The sequence below is a fragment of the Xiphias gladius genome, chromosome 8 (assembly GCF_016859285.1).
Source record: "Xiphias gladius isolate SHS-SW01 ecotype Sanya breed wild chromosome 8, ASM1685928v1, whole genome shotgun sequence".
NCBI classification, from domain to species: domain Eukaryota; kingdom Metazoa; phylum Chordata; class Actinopteri; order Istiophoriformes; family Xiphiidae; genus Xiphias; species Xiphias gladius.
In genome coordinates, this window is record NC_053407.1 from 1,478,685 (window position 1) to 1,498,814 (window position 20,130).

General features: G+C 40.1%; 1 protein-coding gene across 3 annotated transcripts; it reads right to left on the reverse strand.

The window, feature by feature from the left end:
* Positions 1-1,298: 1,298 nt before the first annotated feature.
* On the reverse strand, positions 1,299-18,074 carry ctcf (CCCTC-binding factor (zinc finger protein)). Of its 3 annotated transcripts, XM_040132455.1 has the most exons (18): positions 17,839-18,074; positions 14,767-14,798; positions 14,469-14,624; positions 13,080-13,260; positions 12,790-12,935; positions 12,441-12,560; positions 11,015-11,194; positions 9,044-9,259; positions 8,070-8,232; positions 6,981-7,151; positions 6,717-6,850; positions 6,251-6,371; positions 5,654-5,803; positions 5,404-5,564; positions 4,729-4,911; positions 4,479-4,611; positions 4,125-4,379; positions 1,299-3,275 (listed from the first exon to the last, which is right to left on the reverse strand). In XM_040132455.1, exons 3-18 carry the CDS (start codon positions 14,529-14,531, stop codon positions 3,028-3,030), a joined length of 2,625 nt encoding a protein of 874 aa, XP_039988389.1. In that variant the 5' UTR covers positions 14,532-14,624; positions 14,767-14,798; positions 17,839-18,074; the 3' UTR covers positions 1,299-3,027. The 3 variants fall into 3 exon arrangements, with proteins under 3 accessions (XP_039988389.1, XP_039988390.1, XP_039988391.1); XM_040132456.1 differs by lacking the exon at positions 14,469-14,624; XM_040132457.1 differs by lacking the exons at positions 14,469-14,624; positions 14,767-14,798.
* Between the last annotated feature and the right edge of the window lie 2,056 nt (positions 18,075-20,130).

The window sequence follows — 20,130 nt, forward strand, 5'->3', positions numbered from 1 at the left end:
GTACTAAATAAATGAAAGAACAGAAGCATGCAGCAGTCGTAGGCCCATTAGGATGATTTTATTTTTCAATAGCTGTACAGTGTCTCAGCTACAAAATGACATGACAAAGGTTTTTTTCTGTCTTCTGGTTCTTAAAACAGGGACGTGTTTAAATCTTAAAACTGTTCTTGCAATTCTGCTAAAAATAAACAACAATGAGCAAAGAAAAACAATGCTGTTTCTATGGGAACAGTCAAACATCCATCTTCCATCTGTCCGCCTGCAGAACAATAACATGATAGATTGACAGCAGAACATTTTGTTGAGATCTCTGACCACAGCAGTACAGTCACAGAACTGATGTTTCTGAGTGATTCTTACAAAAGTAACTGTCAGGATGTGTGAACATTGATTCCCTCAGATATCTCCTATCAGTATCTTGGTACTAACTTCTTTCTGTAACCATTTCTACGTCCACGGTTCTTTACACCCTCATTTTTACAATACTGGGCATCTAACCAATGTTATGTTACAGAGGAGATGGTTCCATCTAACAAAAACAGGTCTAGCTGAAATAAAAGGAAGGCCGCATAACATCGTTCCTAACCTGTGGTCAAACTGTCACTGGTAAATCAAGCCACCTCAGAGCTTCCAGGGCTAGTCTAAGGATGAACATATTCAGCAGACTCGAAGCATAGGATTTGTTGAGATTCGAACCATGAAGATTCCTTTTCCTTCTAACCTTATTTCACACAAGTGACCTTACCCTGTGTTTTTATTTAGAACTGACTTGGACTGGGCTAAGGTTAAGATATACCTTAGCATTAGATGCAAGACCTGAGGTCCTTATCAGGGCCTTAATCCAAGGCTGACAATAGTGTAAAATAGCCTTCAAAAAACTGCCATCCTACCAAAAACAGTATTAAAACCTGTCAAAAAAGATAACAAGAAGGCCATTTTGTTGTTATTATATACAATTTATGCACTGAACTTAATTCAGTATACTTTTTGGAAACAAACACTTTTGTCTTTCAGCAGATAAACAACCTCTTGTTCTTTCATAGACAAAAGCCTCATACCTTTGGGCCAGAGGTTAAAGGAGAACAGAATACAAAGCTTCTGTCAAACTGTGGAACTGAACCAAACAACATGTAGAAAAACCCAGTGACCACTACAAGATGGCCAGAAATGAAAACTGTAAAACTGGATCAAAGCAGATACAAAATGGCTATGTGTGTGTGTGAGATTTTTTTTATATATATATATATATATATATATATATATATATATATATATATATATATAAAAAAAAAAAAAAAAAGAGAGAGAGAGAAAGAAAAATGATAGTGATTCAGATTCATTCAATTCAGTTGGGTTGGTTAAGATGGGTTCATCTGTGGAAGGAAAGCATGATGGAGAGTTTTCAGGGCATAAAGTACCAGGTATTGTACTAATGTGTTTACCACATAATTGAAAACCTTGATGTCCTTTTAAACCAACATATCTCCAAATCAGCTATTTAAAAACATTAAAAAGGGATCACAAGAAATCAAAAAGAAAAAGGGTTTAAAATATATATTTACATGCAAATCACCTGCCACAGTTAGTGATTATTGTAGGAGGGGGTGGTTGTTGGGCGGGTGTTGCAAACACAATATGAACTGGGATGTGAATACATTTTAAGGAAGAACAAAGAGCAGCTGATATTACCTTGCAAAACAATGTTTGAGTTGTTACTGCTGATTACTTCAAGTGAGATGATTTAAATGCGTAATTCCATATTAAGTGAAATATTTGGAATGTTCAAAATCACTACTATAGTAAAATATTTTGCCAATTAGGATGATCTGTATTTTCTCCAACCAGCAGGGATGATTCATTTTATGTGATGGCAAACTATCAACATTCTCTTTCAACAGGAGGAGGAGGAATATTAACTATGAATGATAAATATCTTCCATCAGTAATAGGTAGGAGAAAATAGATAAACAGTTGAAAAATAACTTCATCTCTAACAATGTTGGCTCTGGGAAACTAACTTAGCAGCTGTTTCGAGTATTTAATGTACATGAGCTGACTGAGGGCAAGTTTCCATTCGAACAAGGTTGGGTGCTGGCAGTGTGAAGGTCAAACGGATGAACTAGATAGACCTCTGTTCATTTCAATGTACCTGCCTCTGCCCATTTGCTCATTTATAAAGAAGAATTCTTCCATCAACATCCTTGCCTTAATGTACAAACAGCCAACTAATAACACCACAACATGGACCATATGCTTACACAGGCCGCGGAGGAAAATCATACTTTGGGAGGGAAAAAAAAATACAGATAATATGACTGAGAGCAAGTGATATCTCAGAGGCAAACAAAAGTACCATATACTACGTCTTCATTAGGAAAAACTACATTTATACCTATTATTTACACAAACAAAGGCTTGGAATTTTGCAAAATCAGCATGGTTGCAAGAACCTCAAGCAGGACAGCAGAAAAACAAAGTGTAAAGGGAGGGTAGATCAAATAATGACTCCTTGTGGTAGAGCAACATGGAGAGGGGTTAGTTTCCGCCTTAACATTAACTGCAGAATATGTGGGTAGGAACTGACACAGGATGTGGCTTTGGGTAGAGGCAAGTAGCAAAAATACACAGTGATTCATTCAGAAGACATTCAAACCGAAAAAAGCATTTAAGAGCATATAGCAGTCAGTTATTAGCTTGGACGATATTTGTATTGACACAGGTGTCTGTAGGGAAATCTGGTATTTGTGTGTGTGTGTTTGTGTACGAGACCCCTAAACATCAGAATGCAGGTTGACATACATGGATGTGAAGTTACTGCTTAAGTATTTACATGTAGCTTCCTTTCTTTGTGCATGATTGTTTTTGCTGTCGCCATTTTTTGCAGACACTCCAATGGATTCAAAATGGCTGCCATTAAAAGCACACACAGATAGAACACAAGGTGAAGGCCAAAGATGTGGAAATGTTAATTTGTATTTGCCAATTTTAGACATAGTCCAGCTACATGTGTGTGGCTGAGTGTTGTTTTCACCGGTCCATCATGCTGAGGATCATCTCTGGTGTCAGATCTCCGTTGGCAGCAGCAGCTGCTGTTTCCTCATTCACAGCCAGCTCAACAGTCTCCACCCCTTCCCCATCTAGCCCCACGCCCTCCACGGTCAGGGCCACTCCCTGCTCCAGAGGCGTCGCAGCAGAGGCGTCGCCCTCCTCCTTCTTCACTATGATGTTCTCCACTGCTCCGGTGCTCTCATCCTCCACCTGAATGATGGCAGCAGCTACAAAACACAACAACGAAGACAAGTTTGTTTACAACTCAGTTGTGAGTTTTGTCCCGTTAATTTTGTTTTGTGATTTGATGAGTCCTCAAATGTCTCCACTAAGACTGACACATGACTTAGGCTCTCTTCTGACAGTGACAATACCTGCTAAAAATAAAAAAAAATAAAAAAGGTTCATGCCCTGACTTCTGCCAAAGCACAGGGCAAAACTTTAATGTAGTGCACTACATACCAGAATCAGAATCAGATTCAGATTTATTGGCCAAGTATGTTAGCACATACAAGGACCTCTGGCAGTTGGTGACTCTCAATCAATACATTATACAGACAATGTGCATACTTTTTACAATACACAATACACAATATATACTGCATTTTGATTACATTTATTCAAAATGCAGTCTGTTATTGGATAGATGGAAAGGCCCAAGAAGCCACCCAGGATTTCTAGTTTTACAGTTCTCTGACACATGTAATAACAACTCTGGTATATACTAACCGTTCTGAAAGTTTTTGCCTAAGTCACTTTAGACGACCTTTCTGGATGTTTATTCAATTATTCAGTGTTTCATTGAAGTTATAGTATGATATGAAAGATTCAGTAAAATAACATCCAGTCGGATCTTGTATCTTCGAATAAATCAGAGACTATCATCAGCTCCAATAGTTCCATTCTGCAGTTTGACTATGGCTGACTGTGACCACACTAAATATAGAATTATAATTGACCTGTTAGCTACAGTACGTGCTTTTACAGTACTTAAATATTACACGTGACCACTGAATCTCAGGACCAAATACATCTAACATCTACTAGTATCTAACAAATCCTGTCAGTGTTCTCACCAGAAGCAGTTGTCTTGGAAGCCACCCTGACTGACTTGCTGGATGTAGGAGGCTTAGGGGCATTCTTCGGGGGTCGGCCTCGTTTCCTCTTGACTGGTGGTTCGTCGGGGGCCGGCACAGGGATGGCGGCAGGGGCCTGGTCCAGTTCCATGGTTTCTGGCTCCTCCTCTTCCTGTAGCAGTGATGATTCCTCCTCACCCTCACCCTCCTCCTCCTCCTCCTCCTCCTCCTCTTCAGGTTCAGCGTGATCCTCCTCTGAATGACAGAGGGATACAGCAAAGAGACATCAGACAAACTAATCAGAGCTGACCGAACACAGTATGTTTGTCCATGCATACAATGTCAAAATCTCACCACTGTCATCCTCATCTCTTCTGCTCCTCATTTTCCTCTTTCTTCCTCTTCTCCCTTTCTTTGGGGTTGGAGCTCCATTCTCGGCATCCTCCACCTCACCGCTACAGTTGTCAGCATGGCGTGCCATGGTGTTCTAAAAGAGCACACTTTTAGAAAGTCTGTTGACTTTGATAACATTGGTCTTAGTCTGTATTGAAAGCCCTAAGAATTCAATTCGGATGTATGACAGCTAAAAGAGAAGTATCCTTACCCTGCGAGTGAAGGTCTTGCTACACTTGGGGCAGATGAAAACAGTGGGGATAAAGGTGGGGTCGTGGTAACGTTTGAAGTGCATGTCCAGCAGCTGCTTCTGTCTGAAGGTCTTCTCACACTGGCTGCAGGCATATGGTTTCTCTCCGGTGTGGGTTCGACGATGCATCACCATGTGGCGCTCCTGACCCAAGCAGCATGGGATACACCACAGTTAACCAGCCAGTACTATACATCCATTCAAATTATACATTTTATTATGGTAGCAGCAAAGCCTTATGGATGGAAATGTTGATCTGTTGGCCTGTCTGTCCAGTACTTTGGTCCTGACTGAAATATCGCAACAACTACTGGATGGATGGTCATATAACCTTGTACAAACACTCACAATCCCAAGAGGATGAATCCTAACACACTATGACTTTGGTGATCCCAGCTTTTCCTTTAGTGGCAGGAGCAGGTCAGATGTTTTACTCATACAGTAAAAATTACTTAACATCTACCAGCTAACATGGTAAATGTTAACCAATAACCAATTTAAAAAGTTTAAAATTTTTATTATTTTTCAGTAACTGGTTGTGTGGGTCACCCACACCTGATATTCAAAGGAAATTACTAATTTTCTATAAGTAAGGTAGCCCTACATATCACAACACAAAGATAATAGTGTACAGACCTGGCGGCAGCAGTAGTCACACATGTCGCATTTGAACCTTTTCTCATTCTTATGGGATTTCTGATGCTGGATCAGAGCGTAGCGCTCATGGAAAACAGCGTCGCAGTAACGACACTTCTTTCCAGTCTCAATAAATGAGTGCTGTTTACGAAGGTGGACCCCTGGAGATGCAAAAGGTTAACAAAACAGATTATAGGAATGAACACATTGTACAGTAAACTGTGTGTGTGTGTGTGTGTGTTTATTTTACCCAAGTCACTCTTGCGTGCGATGACAGTGTCACAGTGTGGACAGTGGAATTTGGCAACATTCTCTGTGTGTTTCTGCAGAATGTGCATCTTCATGGTTCCACTCTGGGTAAATCGAGCGTGGCAGATGTAGCACTCATAAGGTTTCTCTCCTGAGAAGAGGATTTGACATGTACATAGGTTTATCACTGTTCAATTAATGTTTCTAATCTAAGAGAATATAAAAATACAAAAGTCTCCTAAGATGTAACAATAAGATAGGAGATACGAAACACAATGTATGAACCACCCCTAAAATATAGATTTTAACAATCCACCAGTATAGCCGTATTACACTTATTACAAGTGAAAATTATAGTTTTGTTCTTGTGTTGTAGTTAGCAATTAAAGGAGGAGGTGTTTAGCAGAAGGTCAAATGACCTAACCCTTTGAGTTGAATAAATAAGGGAGTTGGAAATAACCTATTTCATTTGAAAAATGGGCAACTGACATGAAGTAAAAACAATACTGGTCTTTTATCTCTGAAAACTGACATATGACACCTTGTCCTCCTTCACTGCTTTATGCATGTAGAAAAGCAGTTAAAGTGTCAGTTTTACCTGAGTGTGTCCTCATGTGTCTCTTCAGCTTGTATGTGTCTCTGCTGGCGTAGCTACAGAGACTGCACTGGAATGGACGCTCGCCGGTGTGGGAACGAATGTGACGCTTTAGTTTGCTCACCTACACACAACATTTACATACAAACTCAGTCACCTAGCAGAACATTAAAACAAAACAATGCATCTGCCATTATACAGGCCCTGCAGTTAGTAACTGTTTTGGTCTCTTGGAGCAGAGCAGTTGTATATCTACTGTCTGAAACTGTATGGATTAACTTGTCGAGAAACACATTGCAACTTCCTCCCTCCAGTGCTGTTGGCTACAAAACTGTAAATTTATCTTTTACTCGTCTTCACTCCTCGATAAATAGATGTGAATAGAGATAAGTGTAGCAACTGCTATACATTAAACTAAACTTTAAACTTAGTAAACCAAGAACATAAAGCAGACCGGAGCTCGTCTTACCTCCACACTGGCATAGTCGCACATGGAACATTTGAAGGGTTTCTCATGTGTGTGTTTGTAACGACGATGACGAACCAGCTCTCCGCTAGTCACAAAAGCCATATCACAGTCTGTGCACTTGTGGGGACGAGTTCCTGCATAATTAAACAAAATAAATTCCGACATGTTTAAGCTATCCTTGTATGGTGTCAAAAAACAATTCTACTGTCTCCTCTTAAAAACCTTTTTGGTAATGTTTTTATGAAGATGTGTTTTAGTGTTTACCGGTGTGTGTGTTGAGATGGTTTCTTAGCAAGGTGACCGTCCTGAAGGCTCTTCCACACAAGTGACATTTGTGAGGTCTCTCGTCGGTGTGGCTCTTCATGTGTCTGTCCAGGTTGGAGCGTCGAGGGCAGGTGTAGCTACACAGTTCACACTGAAATGTCTTCTTCACTCCTAGCACACAACATTCAATAACAGTGTTGGAATCAAAATCCCATAGCCACTGCCCGTGGAAAATAATGACATGCTAAACATTTCATCTGAAGCATGACTGAAAACTAAACTCTTCACGGATGTAAAACAAAAACTTCGGTAACTGATTATGCTGGTCTTCAGTTTCAGTGTGTGTTGAATCATTAATTTTGAAAACAGAACTGCGTAAAAACAATAAAATGATATAATCTTTAATCGCAACACAATTCCACTTAAAGTTAAGAAGCAATAACATTGAATTATCACGTTGCATTGCCAAATATAAACCTGAAGTTTTTCTGTAATCATTACTTTCTGCCAACTCAGCTCAGTGCAGTGCAAAAAAGTACATTCACATACATTGCCTTTTTGTGTGCAGCAGCCAACAGCTAATAAGCACAGTGGGCTTTGGACAGAACCTAGTCAGAACAATCTGTCCTCTTCTATTTAGACCCTGACCACATATATCTAACTCTCATATACTCTGCAATGTAGGAATGGAATTTACTCCCTAGACAGAAAACTCAAGGAAATGTTGTATCTATTTTTAAATATTAAAAAAAACAACAACAAAAAACAAGCATTTTCAGAGGAGAGACTTTAGATCAAGGTAAACAAATGTTTGCTTAATAGCCTTTGTTATTATGATAGCACTGACTACAGCAATAATAAGGTAAGGACCATAATGTAGAAGTGATAATGCTGACTGTATTATTGTTACGATTATAATAATTCCATTATTGATAATAACGTAGTAAGATTATGATGCAATGTTGCAATACATTATAGTATGGTATGGTGTGGAACAATGCTGTATCACATATACTGTGGATATATTTATAGTAATAGGGTAGTGTCACTGCCATCATAACTTCAGTCCAGGAGACAGCAGCGTCTCACCTTTTTTCTTGATCTTTGTGGGTTTGGGTGGTTTCATGTTGCCCACCACTTTCTCAGCGTTGACCTCAGACAGAAGGCCCTCCTGTTGTTCTTCTTCAAAGTCATACACACTGACATCCATGTCCTTATCTCCTTCCGCATAACGCAGGCGACTCTTTTTACCCTGGAAAAACAGCTAGTCATTAGACCTGGTTTATGTGCAGTCTGCCTTTGCTTTACAGCACTTGCAGAGGATGCAGTGGACATTTGGTCTAACAATCTTAGCCAGTATCAGTAACGCACATTAAAGGAAAGTGGCCTTGCCAATACCGACAATTTTTAGATCACTTATACTTGTAAGTCTAGCCTTTTTCATATGAATGCCAGCAAAACAAGGGCACACCGTTCCATGACCAATGAGACGTTGTGTGAGTGTCTCAGGATTGCCCTTGCTCTTATAGACAAACTATGTTGAAATAGCAAAATTAATAGCAAGGCAGTGTAATTTCTCATTTCTCTCTATCTTATTTCTATAACAACAACTCATCTGATTTAATAATGTAATGCTATCTTAGTGAAAATGCAAAGACTACAGATCTGTTGTATGACGATTCAAACAGGCATACTTACTGTTAGTCTAATAGATACTGTTTTACTATATTCACCTTGTTTTCTACATTTGTGCATATGAACCTTTCAGAAAAACACCTCATATCTCCTAGGTTTTTTAGATGTAACTTTTTGCACTTTTGTATCAAGCCTTGTAACCATAGCTTTCTTACTTTGATTATAATGGTATAATTAAAGTGAAAGAAAGGAGATGTGCATGACTACTTTATTCCATGTGGTAATATGTCTATTGACATTATACTGTAAGAGTTAATCGTAACCATTAATTGCCAAAGTAGTCTGTGTGGCCCACGAGACCCCAGTGATTTTCCTATTTGACCCACTTGCTACAGAAGTTGAACAGCCCTGCCACACAGCTATCTTACCTTTTTGGTCTTTTTGACTGCTCCAGATGGCGGCTGATAGTCTGGGTCTTTAGCCCAGTTTGGGTCGTCATTTGGAGGCTGAATGGGCTCATCCTCCCCTTCTTCCAGCAGCTGGTTCCCCACTTCATCATCTTCCTCCTCTTCAGGGTGGGCTTCTCCTCCCTCCTCCTCCTGCTCCACTGTCTCCACCTCCCCATTAGCACCAACCTTAACTACCTACACATCAAATGCAGTTCTTGTTTTGTCATTTAATCACTACTGACAATTGTTTGTTTCTTCTGTAGTCGCTGAAGTTTAAAAGAGAAATTACCATCAATGATAAGACAGCAAGCTTTATATTCAAGAATATGCGTCCCATTGCCAAATTGCATTTAATTTCAATTTGTTCAAATTTGATTTTTGGAAAAACTGACAGCCCTAGTCTGATTACTTTCTGAGGCCACTGCATATGAGATATCCTTAGTTGAGCCTAAGGTTTGGTATTAGGGCTGTATTTTAATGGATTGTTATCAGCTAAATTAAAAAATTAAACTTTTTTAAAAATGTACTTTACTGTGTTTGTCCACCTGAGCCTGCTAGTGTTGCAGCGCTGCCCCTCCTTTATGACATCTTATGTTGCATTTCACTCTTACATGCAAGTAAAAATTAAAGTGTGTGAATGTGAACTGGGTGTACCGGTGTTAGTGACTCTGAATTTTGATGTCCAGGTTTGCAAAATACACAGTCACTAAGCTCTGACTCTAACACTCTCTTTCTCATTAAAACAGTACAGTGTACTGAACATACAGACAGCAGTCTCTCAATTTTTAGCCAGTACCGACTTTCAATTTCACCGATTAAAATGACAAACATTGCTGGCAGAAAGTCATATCACCTGTCACTAATTAATTTTAAGTTTGTGTGTAACTGTGTGACAGGCCAAAGTTAAACTTGGCTGCTGTCAGGTTTGGATTAGGTGTTTCTGTAGGCCCAACAACACCAACGGAGTGATATGACTTCTCTCTAGGAGACCGCCTCTCATCGAATTCACATCCTATCAATAATTTGCGCTGATCAACTTAATATTTTTCAAATAGGACTTCAGTATGTGGATCAAGTAGTTAATGAAAAATAAGGCATACCAAAGTCAGCAGGCTTGTGCTCTAATATCCCAGTTTTGATCTTATTCAGGATATGAAATTTACACGGAACATGGGAAACCTGGTTATTCATACCCCTGCTGACATGATTCAGACTGTATCCAGGTTTCTGATTATGTGTGCAGTTGTGTCTTGGTTTCTCACCATCTCAGCCACTGTGGTCTGTACCAACAGAGAAAGCTCAGAAACCCCGGTAAGGTGTTTATACACCCCAGTCTTCTGGTTTTTATTTGAGTACTTACCCAGGTTTCTCAAAACCAGGATAAGACCATATCCACGTTTCTGAATCCAGGATAAGATTTTCACATGCGCAGTGGTGATACTCCAAAAATATATTGGAGATATTATACATATTTAATCAATACAGCTACATCTTCTAAACCTTAAATTACATTATATTAATTCTAACAATATTTTGGGGCTAGCATTAGTATTTTAGAAAACACAGCGGCTGAGCAAGATAAGTGTTTTTGGTGTATTTTATTTTCCTGATTTGACAAGTCAGAGTAAGCCAATTACCTTCTAAAGTGGAGTTTAACATATTAATGGACACTGTCGGTGTTACAATTATTGTGGCTGTATGAGGGGGTTTTCTCCACCTCTTTTGCCCTGCAGGTTTAAAATCATTTTACAGATTGATTTGGTATGAGCAGAATCTGTGAACTGTGTTGGAAGTCTAATAGAAATGTTTCTAGGTTTGATCTAAAAAGAGAAAATTTTGCCAGGGGCCCAAAATTTACAAGTGATTCAGATGCTAATTTTTAAATGCAGTCATGCATTAGTGTTAAAGTGCTAATTAAAGCTTGACCAATGAGTATATCTGTTTGTGTACTTGAAAGCCCTCGGGAAGTGGCAGGGTGTGGCAGATGACCGGGTCTCCGTCCTTTGGCATTGCAGTGGTGTCTACAAAGGTGCCTTGCTGCAAGGCCTCCACAGTTGTGGCAGAAACAGGCACCTGAACCAGCTGGAGCTCCCCCAAGCCCAAGGCTGCCTGCTCCTCCATGTTCACCACCTGAGGACAGAAAGAATCTATTAATTTAAGACAAATTCAAGACTTGAGAGTGAATATGAAACATCTGATAATTTAACTTCTTGAATGCCTACTAGGAATAGTAATTGATTTTTTTGATACCAATGCCATTATTGATTCTGCTTATTGGTCAGATTGTTTATTGATTTCCTTAAAAATTTCTGATCAGTTTTCTGTGCGGAAAAAATTAGGCCTACACAGGTTTTTTCAGCGTTATTGCAATTGTTTTCTTATCTTTGAGTTTGAACACAGGCTGTAGCCTGAGAGCTAGCGGTAGCAACAGTCTGTCTGTCATGATCTAAACTGGAAAGAATTTGCAAAGCCTGCCTGTGTGGCGCTAATGTTATCATACCATAGTATACTCGCATTTACCCTCAGTAACAAACGTGGTGGTCAGTTGGGAAGCAGTGGCACTCGTGCGTAGAGTGTCAAATACATGGCTTTCCTGGAATTTAAGCCACGTTAAGTAGAAATACATTTCAACATATTGCTGGTTTTTCCACCCTTACTTGAAATGACCATTTAACAGACATTACAGTTTTCCCACAGGTTGAGAATTTACTTGTGGCGGTGAGTGGCACGGCATGTGACCAATGTGCATGCACTCATGCAGTTTAGAGGGGGAGAGTGTACCCCAGGTTATTTTTTGCAGCTAAGACTTACAATGTCCCCTAAATAACTCAAATGCAGCGGTAGATGCTATCTTGGTGGCTGCGCACAGAGAGGCCTCTGGTGCCCACTCAGTTACTGCAGCGCACACAAATCAGACAGGTATGTGGCCAAAAATTAGTTAATGAGGCGTTAGGTTGAAACTGGGTGCTTTTATCTACCTGGGGGTGCCACCCAAGTAGAGCCTATTGATGGGAAACGCTACATTACAACTAGCACCGTCATCATCTTTCTTCATGAAATGCAGCCACGTTTGGACATTTCTTCCTCTGCCAGGATTCCATCTTGTGACAAGTTTCTAACTCGATCTCGTTTTTATGTTATTGTTTTGCAATGCGCAACTGTCAGATAAACATACCGGCATTGATAAAAGGAACTGATTAGCTCTAGGGAATATTATCACGATGGTTTGCCCAATTTGGAACCGGTTCTCGATTCCCATCCCTAATGCCTACAGAGAGCATTTGAATTCAGCTTTATCCTGACACTACAAAAGAGATAAAAAGGTGAAATAACTAGAGGATGGTATGATGTGAAGTGGCTTCAAAAGAGCACATACCTGTAGTGTAATTATTTGAGTCTGGTCCACTGTTGTTACAGTTGCTTGGTGAGCGGCTCCAGCTACCCCTCCAACAACACCCACTGCTGCTGATGATCCCCCTACTGCAGCATCTATCACCTGCAAATAAACTTCATGTTAATGGGCTGTTACATTAAGTTTTGGGCAAAGCAACACACACTGTCAGGTGTGTTTGGTGTCCTCTGTTCCAGCTGATTTAATTTCTAAAACTAGAACGACATCAGCACAAATGAAACATTCTTCTGAGACCAAGCCTGCATCTTGCTTGAGCCAAGACTGTGCAACTATTATGTCACATTAAGTGCAAGGTTCTTAACAGTGACCTTACCTCAGTCTTCATCTGCAACAGGGTGGGATCGAGTGAGTCCATAACCATCATTTCAACCCCTGCTCCGCCTTCTACACCAACCCCGACCCCAGCTTCCAGTAGCTGCTGCTGGGCCTGGGTGGCTGTTACCATTCCTTCCCCATGACCTGAAACAACATTGCTGGGGGATAAAACATTTGACCGCATTTACCATAAAAATGTGTCTAAAGGCAACAGAAATCTACAATATTATAATATACTTCTTTTCACTATTAGACTGTAGGATAATATCATTTCCAATTAGTAGGAACCTTGTTCGAGGACGACTCCAGCTTGTCCCTCTACTACACCCCCGGCCTCTGCAGCTTGCTGGAGGAGGTCAGCAACCATGGCATCCTGGCTGTGAACGGCCTGGATGGAGGGGAAGTCTTTGGCGGGGACCTCCACTACCCCTACACGCTCTGTTTGCCCGCCGTCCATGCTGGGTAGTAACTGAAATATGAAATTGTGGAAACATTATTTAGCAGTGTGTTACATTACCCCCAGGCTTTTTAAGCATTACATTGGATCCATGTTTGCTTTATGACAGTGGTGTTCATTTTTACACCTTGGGAGAATACGCAGATTTCCACTGAAACTAAACACAAAACAGCTAACTGGTTAAAACCTTCAAACAGTGGTTACTTTTGCAATATAAACCTGCAGACTTTCATCACACATGAGCATACACCAACATGTTAAACTCTTAAAGGAGACCTATTATGCTTTTCCTTATTTTCTGTCATTTATAGATTATGTTACAATGTCGGATGTCCATGTTAAACATGGTCAAAGTTTCAAATAATGACGTAAAAGTATATAAAAGTAATCAGCCGCTCGGAATGCTAGGTTTCCAATGGTTCTTTCTACTTCCGTGACGAGGTGACGTTAGCTGGCAATGGATTTCTTTATATGGCCATCCACTCCAAGCACAGCTTGTACTCCCAAAACAGTCTACTTGAGTAGTATTATAGGCATTTCATGTACTCCAACCTGCACCATCGGATCCGGATCGAATTTAGGTTCAAACATGTACGGATGGGTTTGAGAAGCTGCCATTTCCAATCCATTATGTTTTGTTATTTAGTTTTAGTTACTTAGTTTTACAGTTTGCTTTGAGAACTTCCACAGTGGTAAGAGGATTAATCGGTGATCACGAGCGCTGGTTGCACTGCCCAAATGCTCGGCCAATCAGAAGGAAAAGAGGGTTAGGCCAATATCGGCTGCTTCATTCTGAGGCTCAACTGAGGTGCGGCGCAACAGGCAGTTTGAAATAAATAAAGACTTCTTTTAAACTGTAAACCATGCAAAGCTACTATAGCGGAGGTGCAGGATAAAATTTACACAGCTGGAAATTAGCATAGTAGGTCCCCTTTAACTCCGATGGAGCTGACCACTGACCCAGACGGTGTCTGATTCCAAGTTTGCCCCTATCTTGTTGAGCAAAATTAATTCAACTTAATGTTCCACTGCTCTGAATCTCAGTCTCTGATTGGTTGTTTACATGGCTTGCTGCACCTAAAGTAACCATTCACTACAGGTGTCTGACCCACGAGTTTGTTGAAAAGGTGTATTTGAGGGAATGTCTGTGGCAAGTGGGGCATACTTTTCAAACAACCCACTGTTGTAAAATTGTTGGCTCTTAACACTGCTAGTGTTACCTGGAATAGCCAGGATAAATCAACTGTTTTCACGATTTCTGTACACTGGGCTGCAGTCTGCATGGTTGTTGTACTGGCAATCTCCCTTTCGCTTTGCTGCTGACAGCCCTGAGCTTTGCTGAAACAACTGCCTGTTACCTGACTGTCCCTGCAAACCTGAGGAAAGGAAGAGGGACACGTTACACAGCTGCACTTACAGATTGCGATATTTCTTTCACAGATTGAAACATTGATTTTAACACCCTATACACCTGTGTATGGCAATGTCAACTGTTCTGTTCAAGATACTTGCACTCACCTTAGGCTTCAGGCTGTTGCCTGCCTGTAAACCTGCAAGAAGGTAGGGGGAATATTTCATCACACAGATACATTCACTCTACTTTTAAGTGCTTCCATGACAGATCCTCTCATCTTTTTGACTGGACCACAACAGCTGACTGACTGAGTGCACATTGGTCAGCTGGCCAAGTGTTGGAGTTTCCCATTAGCTGTTGCTCTTTCAAAATGAATTGGTGCAAACAGTTTCCATCGCCTTATCAAGTGTTCTTTACAGGCAGTGTTGCCAACTTAGCGGCTTTGTCACTAGATTTACAGACTTTTCTTCACAAAAGCACTCAGCGACAAATCTAGTGACTTGTTGGACAAACCTTAGCTACATTCCGTAGAAGAGTCATCAATATTGCCCCACGAATGTGAGGTCGGGCTTTCCCTCCACAGGTACACCTCTCTATGCGTCTCATTCAATTAACCGCACAGCAGCTGACACAGATGTGAATGAGCTTCTCATTTTCTCTCTGAGTGATCATTTTACAAGTAATATAGCCAAAATCACAGCACAGCCATTGTCTTTATCTTGTATGTGTGGTGATTTTGTCAGATACGGCCGTCACAGTTATAAAATCAGGATTTTAGCAGTGCAGAGCAGCAGCTTATAAATGGCTTGGAAGTGACTGCTGGTTAACATGTAGTCTTAATGGGCCGCGTGTCAGTTACTTTTTCAAGCATGCAAATGAGAACAGCTTTATTGGGAATTTGGCTGTATTATATTACTGTACATGTGAGCACAGACAGTAGGAGAGAAGCAAACAGGTAAAGGGCATTCCAGCCAGATACTAGGTTTTGGCCTAGTCTTGTTTTATTTTTCCAGCTCAGGAGCTGAGAATGTCTCAGTTTTCTTGAGTATACTTTCATGACCAAGAGATAGCAAGTGACGTGAAGTGGTGAATGGGGTCACTCAACATACCAATGCTCTCACACACACACATTGGAGCATTCAGTGTTGGCTTTGGGTGTCTGTCCAACTTTGATTAAACAGGCAGTTTAAGGAATTCTTCCCAATCTTTCAAAAAACTCTGCCTTCAGACAGTGCCATCCTTACATGGTATAACTGCTTTATATCGAGCAAAGCCCCATTTTGTATGTATATGTATAACCTCACTGCCAATACTATTTGTCCTCAGATTTTATTCAGACATTCTCAATAGTTATAAACTTGAATTTCTAATGCAGAGTTTATTTCCCATTGGATTACAAAGGCTGATATAGAATACCACAGGCCATGAAATGATTTTTCAACACTTCAAAATATCAAAATCTTTGTGACCCTTTTTTGAGTCCACAGAGCAATTCATTGATGATTTTGGTCCATGTTGAATTGCAACACATGTACTCTGGTCCAAGAACCGATCTATGTCTAGATTTCAAGGCTGTGCAGGTGATTGGGTAAATAAATAAATAAATAAATAAAAATTCCTTTCCTATACCGTGATTGAACCCTTTGATCATGCCCATGTCATTTACCTGTATATACCAGGTACAGCAGCATGGCTCATGTTATTGAGGAGATGGCTATTTATATTAACAACCAAAGTAACTAACAAGATGGACTCTTAGTGTGTGTACTTGACATGATGTCAAGTGGTGACTGTTTCTGCTCAAATCATTTACAAACCTCAGAGTTGCATTCTGACCATAACAGATTCAATACAAACAACTTGGCAAATGTAAACTGTATATAACATTACTGACAAGGAGAGTAACAGCTGTACAGACATGTTTGTGACACTGCCTAACATCTGCTTGTCTGCAGGTTTCCATGTACAGCAACATTAGTAGCAACTTATTTATATTGCTAAATAGGTGAAGCTGAGAGGCTCTGGTACAGGCCTTCATAGATCCTTTGACTTATGGTTGAACAAATTTACCACAACATGGCAAAGATCATTAGCGCCCAGCCGGGCAACTGTCACCTCCTTGCACAGCATTTATATAGCGGTATTTTTGTAGCTCTCCAAGCCGAGTCGTAGAGGGAGCTCTCTGCTGTAATATATATCTGTGGCTATGAGGCTCTAGGTGGGCTTAGAATCAGAGAGAAGCGGGCGACGGGTGCAACAACAACTGCCAATTCCGACCACGGCCGCAATGACAGAAAAAAAGAAGAGATGCAATATTATATTATGGAAGATGGCAGAGTTTGGGAGAAAATAATTCGTGCGTGTGGTCCTTGTGAATCAGTCACCGCTGTGATCACCGAGGAGCGTTTTGCTGTGAATGCCTCGTCATTCTCTTTTCCGCGCTGGCCTTGACGTTACAATTTCCGTGTGTATACTTCGCTACCAGGAAAGCCACCTTAACTGAATTTAATGTCAACAGTAGTTGATGCGATAACTACCGATTCTGCTACATGAAACAATAAAACGAACGTCTGCTCTGTTTACTTTGGGGGGTTCGGGCGCTTTCGACACTTTTAAACATTACGTTACTAAGGGCATTGGGTGGGGAAAGGCCTTAAAGCTGAGCTAACCTAGTTAACTGTTAGCTAACGTCAGTTGCTACATAGATTTCTTCAAATAAAGGTCTCGCTTAACGTTATGTAACACGAACAGACTCAAAATAACATCTGCTTGCTAAAATGCTAATATGTTATTCGTTTGAAATCATGTAGCCGTATTATAGTGCACGCAGGAACGACTGCTTGTGTAATTTGCGTATGTTGATGCAAACAAGCTAACATTAGCTATGGGCGATAACTTAAACCCGCCAGTTTCCATGTCGTCAAGGCTGTAAAGACGGGAAACAAAGAAGGGAGAAAATGGACGCCTTGGCCTAAACTCTCCAACCAAATCGACGAAGTATTTGTAACTTATCCTCGACGAAATTTTCACAGATACGTCTGAAATACAGTGGGCTGTGTATACATTTATTAGTACTTCGGTTATTTAAACGTATTTTGACGGGTTTTTCAATAACGATAGAGGGAGACAAACACTCTTCGACGAGCTGCCCGGACCCAGAGCCCCATCGTGACACCTAGAGGCCGATTAAAGATCCTGCAAACTCCCCCCTTATCAGAAAAGTAGTGATACTTTACCTCTTTTTAGTGTGTTTCTCCTCCCGTTTAACTCGAACGAAAGCACAGAGTGTCTGCTACAAAGTTTGATGGGCTGGTAAGAAATGCAGCCTTCTTCGCAGTTAGTTTTAATCCCTCTCCCGCTTTAGCAGAGTAGCCTCTGCCACAAAATGGCAGTTGGGAGCTCAGTGCGCCTGTGCGACCGCTGGGGGGTGGTGTCGAAGCTACTGCAGAGACCCTGATTGGCCAGGAGGGGCGCCCCGTTGGAATACATCGAAGGCCATTTATCACAACGTTAAGAACAGGGCTGCTTTCACGACCATCGGAGATTTTACTTACACTATCAGAAAATAATTTCGAGGGGTCAAAGTGTACATTGAAAGTAAGGATAACGAGTAAAAACTTTGCAAGAAATTATGTTTATTTCAAAACAAACAAATACAATTATTTATTTCAAATGACGTGAATGCATCTGTTTAATGCCATGGCAAATTAGTATAACTGGTTTGTAGCTGTTACTCTAGTATTTTATTTGCTGTATACTATAACGTCACATCTGTCAGTCATAGTGCATGTGTGTTCATAGTGAGAGTGCAAAAAGGTGACAAGGATAAACTAAAGTTCACAGAAATCTTTACTTAGTACCCTTTGAAAGTTTGAATCGATTTGAATGTACAATCACGTATGTCCGACCATTATGAATCAGTGAATGAATGACATGATTTCCGTCATCATCGTTGTGATTTACCTGCATATCCGATTTAAGCTAAGAGGTTTTCTGCTTTCTACAGAGCATCCAAACTTTCATAAATGCAATGAATGCAGCATGAATTATATCCTGTGGTGTCTGGACAAAGTCCTATGGTACACTGGTACAAATGATCGTGAAGTGAATGTCACAGAAAAATATGACCTATTGTGATATTAACCCAACAGTGAGGATGGTAAGCTTCTGTTGTAGCATCAGTGTTTAAGGAGACGTAAAGTCTGCTGAAGCCGTCTCACAACCTCACCAAACTGTCTGACTATCTCAAGAACAGAACAGGTCTCAGACAGAATGTTTGTCTGTTATCTGTATGTGTGTGAGCAGGTTACAATATAATTGACAAAACACAATGGTACACGAGACAATTTTTAAACACATTTTTAATAGTTTGTATATATTTGACACCAGAATACCTGGAAATATATTTTAGAAAAGAAAAACAAAAAATAGACATTTTGTGTCCAATACTGCACAATTTCTCAAGCTTATGGAAAAACAAAAAAAAAAACCCAAAATGTGCTACAGTGGTTTTCCACTGCTTCACACTCTTCATTCTTAAATAAAGTATCTCATCTATGTCTTGTTGCATCTCTGTTACTATCAAACCTTGAGGCACTTAAACACTGTGAGATGCTTTATGGATGCAGAGGTATAGCTGCAGATTGCTGCTGTCCTATAGAAACTAATAGTGGTAAATATATTGCATACAGTGGTAGCCATCACATTAACAAACAGCGAGTCCCCCCACGACATCATTCCTATATTTTGATTCCAGTGACACTGCAGCCTGTCGCTTATAATATGCTGTATTAAAGAAGTAAACATCCAAACTGAACACAAAATACAACCAGCCAGTTGTTTGACCACTCCTCCCTTTAACAGCTGAAAATAATATCTCAATGTCAGTTCTTTTCAGGGACACAACAGTACATCAACAATTCATTATTGCTTTCAATAAATATGCATCTATGATGCATAAAAGAGGATTAGGGCTATGTGAAAAAAGATTTCTGTTCTGAGATTAAGCTCAGAGTTCATTGCGAAAGAAAAGGTTGAATTCTTAAATGGCAGATTTCTGATGATTTAAATCCTATTTCTAACATTAATATGAGGATCCTGACTTTAATCTTAGAAGTCACGACTCATATGTATTTTTAAACCATGGCCCTAATCCCCAATCAAGATTATTTCATCCTTATAAGCACAGCTACTGCTGATTTGTTTGTCATGTCAGTCTTAATGAAGTAGATTCTCTATACACTTTAGTGTTGCTGAGAACATCTAACTCAATCTAAGGGAAGAAAACAGGGTTGGCACATTGTACATTAGCAATCTGAACCCTTCTACTTGAAGACAAAAGCTGTGTCACCTTTGCATACTCTACACTAATTCTAACTACTGTTTTCAGTGTGTAGCATGTTCAAACGCTGGATAAAAATCAGGAAGTGAGGTACATTTAAAACTTGTTAGCAGTGATACTGAAATTGCAACATTTTTGTGTGATGTTGATGGACATTGTTGTTACACAAAAAACAATTGTGGGCAAT

Excerpts from the sequence above, each read along its gene's own strand:
- ctcf (XM_040132455.1), bottom strand. The coding sequence starts at position 14,531 with ATGCAGACTGCAGCCCAGTGTACAGAAATCGTGAAAACAGTTGATTTA. Across the intron at positions 8,233-9,043 it reads CAGTCAAAAAGACCAAAAAG|GGTAAAAAGAGTCGCCTGCG; the intron begins GTAAGATAGCTG and ends CTGTTTTTCCAG. Across the intron at positions 4,380-4,478 it reads AAGAGATGAGGATGACAGTG|AGGAGGATCACGCTGAACCT; the intron begins GTGAGATTTTGA and ends TCTGTCATTCAG.